The sequence below is a fragment of the Vombatus ursinus genome, unplaced genomic scaffold (genome assembly GCF_900497805.2).
Source record: "Vombatus ursinus unplaced genomic scaffold, bare-nosed wombat genome assembly UNPS02014810.1, whole genome shotgun sequence".
In the NCBI taxonomy this organism is placed as follows: Eukaryota; Metazoa; Chordata; class Mammalia; order Diprotodontia; family Vombatidae; genus Vombatus; species Vombatus ursinus.
The window spans coordinates 3,116,227-3,128,799 of NW_020954588.1; the positions used below are offsets into that span (position 1 = coordinate 3,116,227).

At 39.9% G+C, this 12,573-nt stretch overlaps 1 protein-coding gene across 4 annotated transcripts in view; it reads right to left on the reverse strand.

Annotated features, from left to right (window-relative positions):
• Positions 1–643: 643 nt before the first annotated feature.
• The window catches only part of COL4A4 (collagen type IV alpha 4 chain), a 149,794-nt gene continuing 137,864 nt past the window's right edge, over positions 644–12,573 (reverse strand). For 3 of the 4 annotated variants that reach the window (XM_027875990.1, XM_027875991.1, XM_027875989.1), the window contains 4 exons: positions 7,817–7,933; positions 5,094–5,282; positions 3,902–4,188; positions 644–3,205 (listed from right to left, as the gene is read on the reverse strand). In XM_027875990.1, the coding sequence (XP_027731791.1) occupies positions 2,942–3,205; positions 3,902–4,188; positions 5,094–5,282; positions 7,817–7,933 (857 nt within the window). In that variant the 3' untranslated portion in view covers positions 644–2,941. Of the gene's footprint in view, positions 3,206–3,901; positions 4,189–5,093; positions 5,283–7,816; positions 7,934–12,573 lie in introns of those variants that run through there. The other variant, XM_027875992.1, reaches the window with a different exon arrangement.

Sequence of the window (12,573 nt, forward strand, 5' to 3'; positions counted from 1 at the left end):
CCACAAGTTAGAGAAAGTGATACAATTTATTGCACATATTTTGCATTCTTTCTCATGAATCATTAAATATTTAAGCACTATAAAAATTCGAGCATTTCAAGTGTGTGTACCAATCAGCCTCAGTGTTTTTAAATGCATTATGCAGAGTACTGAGCCTTGAACAGCAATGACGGTTGCAAAATACAAATTTCAATTCAGATTTTGTTCAGTTCTCTGCAAAACCTCATGACACTCTCACCACGGAGAATTACAGTCATCTTTCCAGTAGAGTGACTTTGAGAATTGAAATTCGATATAATGGAATGCTAAAAAGCTTTGTACAAGGGAGGGTTCAGTGGGGAGGGGCGAAGGAGGGTGAGATTTAAAAAAAAAAGGTATCAATAAAGCTTATTTTGAAAAGAAAAGTTAAACCACAAAGGAAAAAAAAAGTATCAGTCAAGAACCTAGGGAATTAGCAAAAGGAACTCCAATAATACATAATTACCTTTCCCTGGGGAATTGTTTTCAAGCTGATTGAAAATCACAAGTTTTTGTTTGTTTGAAGACAATGATGCTGATTTTGAAGAATAAGGTAAGACTTTAAGATAGTGCTGTTTTGAAGGATTCCACTGACACTGTTCCAGACACACTGCAGAGCAAATTGTCCACTGATTTAAGACTTTATTTTTATGTATTTGAAGGAGAAATAAATAGAATGTTGTAAAGCCAGTGGGAAAATGTTTGACTTCACATGTGACAGGCCAATATTTTTCTGCTTACCCCACACTTATAAGAACCCAAAAAGAGCCCATTTTTAAGTGCTCTGAAGTCCTTTTAAGAGGTTTGCCATTTGGAAAGGGGCAAATGAGTTATGAAATTAAATTCTATCCTAGGTACAGGGAAAAACATTGGGATAAGGACAAAAGATTAATTACAAATCTTTTAATTGACATTGAATTCTGGGTACTCTAAATATGTGTCTAGTTGACCAGCCATGGCAAACATAACTGTCATAACTGTCATTAAAACACGTAATTTTTTTTAGTTGCTCTTTGGTTTTGTTTTTTTAAGCACTTGAAAACATAAGTTCTGCAACATTTTATTTTGTAATTTAAGCTTTTCCTGTAAACCAGAAAAGACCTCAGAAAAGGATGCCATATACCATGCTTCCATTTTTGATTCTGGGTATCAAAGTCCATCCATCCCTAATCCTAACTGTAGGGACCTTTCTCCCTCTCTATAGTTTCATCATATATACATTTCTCTTTAGTTCTTTAGAGTGGATTTCTCTCCTCCCTTTTATGGGTACGTTTTTCTTTGGAATAATCTAAACTCCAATCTCTGGGAGTATCACTGTCTCATGAGTCAATGGATGTTTTCCTCTAGATTTCAGACTGAGCTTTCTTTTGGGTTCTTCAAAAGCCTCAAGACTACAATTTGTTGTTGTGGCAGGCCTTTTTTTAGAAATGGAAATTCATTACTATTTTAAGATTTTAGTATTGGGATGCTGGATTCTCAGAGAAATGAAGAATGGATCCTTTGGTGTAAAGATAACTACACTTAAAAATTAAGACATAGATGTGTTCTGAATTTTTAATGAAAATATCAATCTGTCCAATGTCAAAGTGCTGCTTTGCCTTACTATACAAATATGACATTTCAGAATTAGAAATTTTGGAAAAGGAGAATTTAACATACAAACATAACATACATACATAAACATCTACAATGGATAGCAGAATGTGGCTTTCATTTATTAATATTTTTGTGTCTTTTCAGAGGCATGACCTCGGCCTAAGTGAATAAGCTTATTTAAGATTAATTAAGCCAACCCTTAATTTTCTCTCCATAATGATGGCTCTGTCACTTTTCTCACATAAGGTACCATTAATGTACATGGAGAGAAAAGTATCAATTATAAGATGTAAAGGAACTGGACAGTCTTTCCCAGGAAGGGTGAGGAGATGCTCTGTATACAGTGCCCTTAAACTTTCTACCCCTCACATCTCACCTCCTGTATGTGGCATCCCCATTAGCATGCCTACACTTCAGGACAGACCATCCCCTTTTGCTTGCAGGGAAATCACCTGTTTGGAAGTTTGGTGGATTAGGGGGTCTATTTTCATGAATCTCTAACTTCCTATTCATTAGCACTCTTAGGGGCTTAATCCCTTATTGAATATACTTTTTTTTCATAATTGCTACTTTTCAAAAGGGCTGTCAGAGTAGGCATTTCTGTTCTCAGGGAAAAAATGCAAACGAGAAGGTAATGGCTTATGTTTCTCTGATGTTTTTATGCAAATGTGATGTGTTTCTGGGATACAGTGACTGTGAGCCATCCTAGCCTAATGACAGTTTCACCTTGGAAGTGAACTATTAACACTGGTGGTCTGGTTTCTTTGTGTCTTTGGATCATGGTTTCACGACCTTTTTAAAGTGCTTGAAGAATTCTATGATGATTTGAAGAAACCCTGGTACATTTTTTTAAAAGATCTTTCATTTTCTGGCTCTGTTGGGCTACATTTTTTTTCCTATAAAAGTCACGCACTGGCCTTCTGTGCTATGAAAACAACTAGCTTCAATTGCTGGGGATTTTATGAACCCAAGAAAGAAGCTTCTGATTAAGAGAATGCACAATCAGGCCATTTGTGATTTCTTTGCCTTGCTATAAATGAGCATTCATGGTCAATAAAGCCAGATCTTCCATCCTTCATAAGATGATAAACAATATTTGGGCACTACCTAAAGGGAGAGGTCCAGCCAAATCCTAGTTTGTTGTTTGATTTGTACTGAACTGAGAAGGGGCTTACAGTACTGTCAGGATAACCATGTTTAAATCGAGGATCATTTGAAAAATCAAATCCCTGTAATAAAGCACCATTAGAATCTTTTAACCCACCTCCCTTCCTCCCCCTAGGAAGTCTCTGTGTGAACCACCAGCAGGGTGATGCTGTGCAGCTCCTTAGCTATACTTCATGCAGACCTGGCATCTGCTGGTCTGTTGGCGCTGAGCCTGTCCTTGTTTTAAGGTGTCTGGCGAAGGAGCCAAAGAGAGCAGCAAGTCTGGTGGTACCGTGGTTAGCCAGAAGCTGTATTCATTAGCGAAAAAATGACAAGTCCCCTGCCGTCCTTGGCACTCGATGAATGGTGCCGCTCTGAAATCTTCAAGGCAGCTTCCAGGTGATGTGAGGGACTGGCCTCCTCCTTGATCCCCAGCCCCTGTGTGCTAAACAGACAACAAAGACAGCTGAAAAGAAGGTGTCAGGAAGAGGGACCGCAAAGAGTGACCGCTGGAGGGTCCGAACCAAACACTCGGAGCAGCCTCATCTAAGCCAGAGTGACGGGGTCTGGCTGGAATGAAGCCCTCTCTGACCATCTTATACCGAGAACAAAAGAAGACCTTGGGGAAAGAAGTATTGTTCACCCTGGGGAAGCAGTGCCAGTTTTGAAAAAGGCAATACAAGCTCATTTCGTGAGCTCTGCCCATCAAAGCAACAACAACAACAAAAAAAAAAAACTTAAGGTGCAAAATAGGTGTGCATCTCTGTAGTCCATGGCTCCCAAGGGGCTTTCTCGAGCTCTATTTTATTATCTTCACCACCCCTCCACCCCACTTCAACTCCAACCCCTCTTAATTCCAGTGCCTTCCCTCTGTTATTTTTTTTCCCTATTTCTCCTGTATATAGCTTCTTTGTATATATTTGCTTGCCTGCTTGCCTCCCCCATTAGATTGTAAGTTCTTTGAGGTCAGGAACTGTCTTTTGCCATTCAGCACAGTGCCTGGCACATAGGAGACACTTAATAAATGTTTGTTGATTGATTGATTCTGATATTTCAGAAAAAATACTATTTAAACTTGGGATAAAGGAGCTGGAGAAGAGCTTTACAAAATCCCAGGCAATGTAGATGCCACGTAACTTACCATTAGGAATGAATACCCTATCCAAAGGCTCCTCCAGTTGGGTGGACATGGAGGGATTGCTTGATCTTGACTGTGCACAGCTATAGCCTGAGCTGGGGCCTCACACACAGTGCACCGGCTAATGTAAGCTTGTATCTCGTCTTCAGAGAGGGGCATCATGGGTAGAGGAGCAGCACTTGACAGCCAATAGGATTTGTCATTCCTTCTGGCATAATGGCAGACTTGGTTAATGTTGCAATAGGCAAATGGCATGGTGCTAAACATTGGAAGGCAGGATCCGGCAAGACCTAGGAATAAGAATATTCCAATGTTCTTTCTCCGTGAACATTCCCAGCATATTAAGTGATCTTTAGGAAAGAGGAGACCCCAGGGATTATTTCTGGCATAGCTATGGCCCTTGACTGAGAGATACAATTTTGGGGGTTAATGAAATTGTGGTATAAGGACCACTGCTTTTTTTCATGATTTTAATCTTAAAGGTTTAGAGCGAGAAAAGACCCCAGAGGCCATCTGGTCCAAATCTTTAATTGTACAACTGAACTCATAATGTTCTGGTGACCCAGGTCGAGTAGGCACAAGACACAATGAGATCATTTCATGTCCTTCTTTGTATTTCTCCATACCATTCTCCGAAGTGATCAAGTGTTGGGGATACTAAAAACTGTTGCTTTGAACCTTGTACTGTCTTGCAAAACACTATTAACCAATACCAAGAAACAGTCATGTTTCATCCTCATATCAAGGCTTTGAAATATGAAAAAAATATTGCCAAGTTGGCTCAAAATTTGTCTTCTATGTAGCTACATAAGGTATTGCCTTTAAGGTGTGCACCACTGTGTACACTACCTCAATGCACATCATTTCATGAAATAATTTTCTATTTTAAATAAAACACTTTATATTTAGACATAACATTACTATTTTCAAATACACTAGAGTGGCACTTGACAGCCAATAGGACTTTTCGTTTCTTCTGGGAAGAAGAAAAGGTTAAGAAAGGGAAGGGAGAGAAAAGAAAGAATTATGCAAAAACAAATCAAAGAAATGAAAACATATGTGCAACTAAAAGTTCAAAAAGTTTTATGTTTTATTATAGTACATATTTGTAAATTAATTGATTTGATTCTTATAAAAATATACCAATATATTAATATCCACAGATTCAAACAAAGATTCTGCTATAAAGGCTCACCTAGGTCTTGGTTATGTGCTTTCTCCTGACCTTCCAGATACAGCAGACTATATCCAGTCCACAGCTTGGGCATTCCCTCAGGGCAAGAGGGTTCTTTGTCTGTCTGACTGTGGAGAACCAGTAGGAATCCATTAAGGTATCTAGTTCCAGAACCTTTGGGTCCTGGATCCCCAATCGGGCCAGGGGGACCTTGTGGTATAAAGGGAAAAAAAATAAAGGCAACCTAGGATGTTTAAACAAGTAATGGTTATTTCATTTATGTAACAGAATAGTGCTACTCTAGTGCATGACCACCATCATCCCCCCCACAAGCTGATCTCTGAGCCTTTGATTCACGTCAAGTCAAGACATCACCCTGGTGATAACATTGGTCCTCTTTGAAAACAAAGGATGAACAACAATAAAAAAAAAGCGGTTCTTAACGTTTTAGTTGCAAGTCTCAACTAAAATCTTACCTTTTATGAGAAGCCTTTCCTAGTCCTCTGTGATGCTAACGCCTTCCTTGGGACTTTATCCTGTCTCTATCTTGTTGTTTGCAATGTCTCCCCTACCCCTACTCGCTACTAGACTGCAAGTTCCTTGAGGGGAGAAATTATTTGCCTTTCTTGGTATCCTTAGTGCTTAGCACTGTACCTCGTACATAATAGACACTTAATAAATACTTGTTGACTTGGTTTTGGGCAGTATGATGAACTCTATTGTCCACTCTTCAGAATAATGCTTTTTAAAAGCATTAAATAAAGCACATGGAATTACAAAGAAAGACAAATATCTTTAAATATAGTTATAAAAATGTTTTTTTAAGTTCACAACCCCAGGTTAAGAATCCCTGTCCTATAATAAGACATTGTCTTCCATTGTCCTCCAATTCAGCTCACTGAAGATGCCCACATATATAATCTGTCATTATTATAAGAGCCCCTGCTTTATGTGGGAATTCAAGGGGGTTTGTTTCTTTTCATGACCCCTTTTGGGATTTTCTTGGCAGAGATACTAGAGTAGTTTGCCATTTCCTTCTCCAGCTCATTTTACAGATGAGGAAACTGAGGCAAACAGGATTAAGTGATTTGCCTAGGATCACACAGCTAGTCGGCATCTGAGACCAGATTTGGACTCAGGGAGATGAGTCTTCCTGACTCCAAGTTGGCACTCTGTGCGCTATGGCACCACCCAGCTGCCCCAGGAATTCAGTAAATATCAGGAATAGGGAGTACTTGGAGATTCTGTGGTTATTCCAGTGGCTTTCTTCCTTTCAGGAGAATTAACAGATAGAGCAGCTATCCCAAATGCAATCCCAGTCCCTAATCCCAAAAGCCCCAAAGTGATATCAGTGCATTTTATTTGTATTAGTCTTGCTTCTTACACAGATTCTGCCTACAAAATAAGCTCACATCTAAATAATTCATTGCCATTTACAAAGTCCTTTCTTCATAATGACTTTGTGAGGTTGGGAGTTCCAACACTGCTATTCCCATTTTATGTTTGAGGAAAATGAGGCTTAGAGAATTTAGGGGACTTGCCCATTATATAGTCAGAAAATATCAGAAGCAGGACTTAAACCCAGGTCTTCTGATTTTGAATCTACCAGTACCATCTCGCCTATTGAAACCACCAAAGGTGTTGGTTTGGTACAATAGAACGACACACACACACACACACACACACACACACACACACACACACACTGATTTTGGTCTAGACCCGTGATTTCATCAGTGTATTCCCTCCACTAATGCCAACTGGCAACTCCTTTGTAATTTATAATCTTAGAGAGTTCATGGGGACACCGAGAACTTGAATGATTTTCTAGGGTCACGCAGCTAATACATGGTTATAGCTGTAGAGCTATAAGAAACCCAAAAGGTCACCTTGGCCCAAGGCGATTTAGTAACTTGCCCAACATCACCCAGGTAGTAGACATCAAAGGTAGGATTTGAACTCAGGTCTTCTGCCATAAGAGCCCCTGCCCTTTTCACCACATCACACTAACACAAGTTTTCTTTACTCCGAGGCTAGTCCTCTCTCTTTGCTTTATTTTGTTGTGCTATATTAATAAGAATGAAATGTGAAAGCTAAAACAGTTGGTTTAGAGGCATAATCATACAATTATCCTGTTTGGGGAAAAAAGCACAGCAATACCTCATGTTTCATGCTTTAAAAGCTTTTTTCCAATTTTCACTGCATATATTTTCATTCTGACTCAGAAAAGAGTCCTTTATTCTATGTTTGTTCCAAGGAATATTTTAATACTTAAGAAAAACTTGAGGTGTTAATAAGTACTGGAAACTGGGAGTCAAGGGGATTGAGAATGGTATGGAGAGTTATGGACAGTGACCACTTCTTCAGCATCACCTTCCAATAGCTTTTAGCTAAATTTCTTAGGGTGCGTCATTGCAGACAATGCCAGATGAATTGGCTTTTAATTACGTGGTAAAACGAAAGAGTGATAGAGGTTGAAGACAGACGTATCTCTGGGCTTGCTAATTGGCACAGGGTTTGTAAAACACTGCACTGGATTCAGGGAATCCTTTGACAAGGTTTCATGATAGTTTAGCATCAAGTGAAATTCAGGGAGATCTGTGCTTGTTTTGTTATTGAAACCAGGCTGCCTTCTATCAGGTCATAGAAAATCCAACCCTAGAAAGCTACTTTCATTATAAGAGGTCAGCAATCTAGCTCAGACGAGTCAGATCTACCACACTCATAGCCAAAGTGGACCTTACCTGGTGCACCTCCACAGCCTTCTTCTCCTGGGTCTCCTTTGTGTCCAGGGGGTCCTGGGGGCCCAGGACCACCATCTGAACCTCTTTGGCCATCCACACCACGTTCACCTTTGTGCCCTGCATAATAATTTATATTGTTTAGTCTACATATTGTCTTACATAAAGTTCAGAAGTACAAACCTTCTACGGTCCTGGGTGCCTGGAAAAATACTGCTGAAGTCTCTGGTATTTTCCCATGGATGGGGAAATTAGGGGCTGGGATTGCATTTGGGATAGCTGCTCTAACTCTCTGTTAATTCTCTTGAAAGTAACCCTCTCTAACTTTAATAAGAAAAACCCAGTAACCCATTTCCATGTCCTCTGCCCCCACTTCATCTATTGGACTTTTAGCCAATCTTTAGTCCAACTCCAACACCACTTCCTCCATTAAATCTTTTTTTTTCCCATTAAATCTTTTTAAAAAATAAATTCACTTTTATTTTATAATAAAAATCACCTTATGATACAGTTCATCTGATAGGTTCATCTGATGTGAAATAAACCAAAAATTACATCATTTTAAATAGAATTCATAGAGTTCTATGTTAAAAAAAAAAAGACCCAAAGAACAGAGCTAAGAATTTTAGAGGCAAGCATTTAGGTGGACTGGATGTTTGACGGACTACATGAATATATCTTTCATTTAAGCTGCTTGACAGCTGGGACTATTTCTTTTTTGTCTTTGTATTCCTAGCACTTAGCAAAGCCCCCTTATACAAAGCAGGCAATTAATTATTTCTTGCTGAATGGCATTATTTAAATAGGATGGTTAAAATGTCAAAAAAAATTGTTATTCGTAGATACTAACAGTATCTCAGATGCCTCAAGAAGAATTTAAATATTATGTCATTTAAGTTATTTATTGACTTTGGTCTTTCATTAAGCAAAAAAGATGCAGCTAGTCATTGTTGGTTAATCCCATTTCTTAAAATACATTGGAACATGAGTGTCCTGTTTGGATAAAATATATTTTCAGGAAATGCTCCCCTGAGGTTTAAACAGTTGGGGTGTTGTGTCTGTGTCTGTGTCTGTTTGTCTGTCTCTTTCATTTTCAAGTAATCAATTCAAGTAAGCCACCACCCCAGTTCTACTCTGATAACTCGTCTTGGCATGGAAGTCTCCCTGGGTTCCTAGAAGCTATGTCAGAAGGGTTCATAGTCTGCAGGAAAGCCTCTGAACACAGGTATGGCTATGCCCTTCCAAAGGGCCATATTGGGTCAAACACAATGAATGTCATCATATGTGTGAAAAAGTGAAAAGTACTGTCTTTCTTTTCCTGATGATCTCAGTCAAGGTCTTGCTGGTGACTTTGCTGTTTCAAAATTGGAACGTTCCTATTTCCAAGGAGCAAATCCTAAGGCACAGTGCATGATCTCGGCTGGTCGTTCTGCCTTTTAGCTTCCTCCATAATAAGCTCCCGCTCTTGAATCCTCACACAGAAATTTGTTTTGCAATCAATCAATCAGCGAGCATGTTTCAAGCCCTTACTATATTGCGCTCATCATGTAAAACAAGTATTCTAAAGACTTGACTATACAACTCCACGTGATCCAGCCTTATCTAAACTCTGAACTTTCCCCGGGGCCTAACACAGTGTGTCTGCACGTGGTAGGTGATTAATAAGTGTTTGGTAAATGAATTAAAACCAGTGGTAATCTCCACACCAGGAATGGTGTAAGGGTATGGATTATAAATCAAGTGTGGGTCAGGGTAAATTGGGAAAATGAGCTAATCCAAAGGTTCAGATAGAATTTGAAGATGAGGCTTAGTATATAGGTCTGAAACTAAAGCGTAGATCACTACTATTCTCATTTACAAAATGGGGTAATTATAACTAGAGCACATCATTTAACTTTGCAGAATGGATAATGGATGTAAAGGGCTTTGCAAACCCAAGGTACTATGTAAATGTCAGCCGTTATTATTATGCAACAATACGGAATGAGAAGCTAGGAAAGTGTAGAGTTACGTGGGGTAGGAGAGTGATGTGGGGATCAGGGTAGTCAAGGGATGAGCCTTAAAGTAGGGTTAAGAGCACACTCTAGGTAGGAGCAATTAGAAGAAAACACATTTTTAGTGCGATCAGGAATGAGGTAAGTAGGGGGCATAATAATGCCCAAATGGTTCAGAAATGATGTAAGAGCAAAACCATTATCTATAAGGGTGAGATTTGTAGATGTCACATTTTAGGAAGAATATTGGCAAAATGAAACCTGTTATTCAGTTTGACTTTAGTTGGCCCCAGAAAGCCTAAGAGCAAGATGTCTTTGTGAGCTATTTTGGCGAAAAGAGGAAGATCCAAACAAATGGACAGGACTAATGTTTGGGGAGGGTGGGGCAGTGGTAACTGACAACAGAAAGAAGATAAAATTGCTCAACTGTTGTTTTATTTCTGTTTTCACTGCCATCGAGAATGATTTGTGGATCATTGGAATGGACGGGAAAAAAATAAGAAATGACTAATAGAGAGTGAACATCTGAAACAGTTAAGAACAGAGTAAGAGAGATCACCTAGCCACCATGTGTCCAGATACTGAAAGAACTGGCAGATATGATGGACAAGTCATTGCCAGAGATTTTTGAAAAACTCTGTTGAATAGCAGAAGCACACAAGGCTGGAAGAGGGCAGGTCTATCCTAATTTTCAAAAAAAAAGGAAAAGAGATACAATTCCATAAACTATAGGCTAGTGAGCTGAACCATTTTTACATACAAGTGGCTAGATGACACAGCCGATAGAGTCAGGAAGACCTGAGTTGAAATCTGGTCTCAGGTATTTACTAGCTATGTGACCCTGGGCAAGTCATTTAACCCTGTCTGCCTCAGTTTTCTCACTGTAAAATGGGAATAAAAATAGCACCTACCTTCCACGGTTGTTGTGAGGACAAAATGAGATAACCTTTGTAAAGCATTTTGCAAACTTTAAAAAGTTGCTATGTTTATGTTAATGCTACTACTGCTGCTACTACTACTACTACTATATCTCTTCCACTGCAATTTTTTGGAATTCCCTTCTATTACTTGTTTGATTTCTCTGGACTTGTTTTTGGGATGTCCAGTATCTCCCACTAGATTACATTAATTTCCTCTTTTGTCAGTACAGTGCTTTGTATGGTGGGGCTGTCCTCAGTCGTCCTGATCTACGTCTTGCCACTGGACCCACATGGCTCTGGAGGAGAAAGTGAGGCTGGGGACTTTGCACAGCCCTCCCTCCTTTCCTCAAATCCAATTCAATTGCAAGTTATGTCATCATCTTCCTGATGTCACGGTCCTCTTTAGGAATAAAGAACAAACAACAACAATGCCAACAGGCCTTGTATGGTGTGGCAATGTGCCCCTTCAATAAAATTAGAAAATGATCTCCTTAACATCTCCCCTTTTTAGTAGACATGTAAAAACAATTTCCCTTCCCTGGATTATATGGAGAGCTATTCCATTCAGCTTAATGCAATGAGCTTTCTTAAGTACCCGTCAAGTGCCAGGGACTGAGGTGGGTGATGGAGAGAGGATAGGGACAATGACCACACCTGTGATTTCACTGGCACAGAGAACTCCCTGGTGGGGCAGCTCCCTCTACCAATGTAGTTCATCACATTATGGGCAACTTAGAGACTTACAGAGTTGACCAGAGCGCTGAGAGGTTAAGTAATTTGTCTGGGGTCACAAAGCCAATATGTGTCAGAGGTGGGGCTTGAACTCAGGTCTTCCTGACTTCAAGACCAGTTCTCTATCTACTATACCAAGTTACTTCTACTGGCAATGCAGATACAAAGATCACTGCCTTCAAGAAGCTTACCTTATGCTGGAAGAAACAACATATGTGAACGTAGGTATATACAACATATATTCAGAGCAAATAAAAGGTAATTTGGGGAAGAGGGGAGATGGAGGACCCACAACCGGGCAGAACAACTACAGTAAAAATGGCACTTGAGCTAAACCTTAAAGGAAGCTGGAGATTCTTCAAAGTGAAGGGGAGGAAAGAGGGCATCCCAGACATAGGGGTAAAGGCAGAGTCAGGAGGTGTACAGGGACAGCATATAAGGATTTGGGCTGAAGGTGCTCACTGCACTCACATAATACAAAGTTTCCATTTACTTTGAGACAGAGAGCTGGGAAGGAGGGGAGAGGGAGAGGAGGTTCCCTGGAAGTTATCAAAGCATCAATGTTTCTGTATTGCCCAAGCTGTAGTCCCTTGAGGACGTGCATGTTTCTCGATCAGTGTGCCTGAACTCTGAACTGTGCAAGAGGGGCAGTGGGCTTGACCCATTTCCCTGTGTTATTGCAGAGGCAGCAGGTGGGCTTTCTGGTATATATGTTTGAAGAGCTCGTTATCTATGGAGTTGGGGAAAAGTTCCCACACCAGATGTTATAATGTGGGCTTTGTTCCCTTCAGAGAAAGACAGAAAGAAAATTGTCAGGCTGAGGATGTTGCCTTAGAGACAGGGAAAAAGGTTCCCGTTCATCTGAGTTATCTGCTGGGCTCTTTACACTGCATTGATGAGATATGTGATGGGAAGGGTTTTTTTAATAGAGTGAAATAACATTTAGCAACCATCCTGCGTGACATGTGATTATCTTCTTTGAGAGAGTCAAGTGGCCTGGCTTGAAAAAAAAGGCAAAAACAAACATAGCTGCCAGGGTCTAGGAGCTTACACGAAAGCAGCTTTCTATTCAGAATGAGAGCCGTCAGATTCCTTCACCATAGGAACAGAGAGC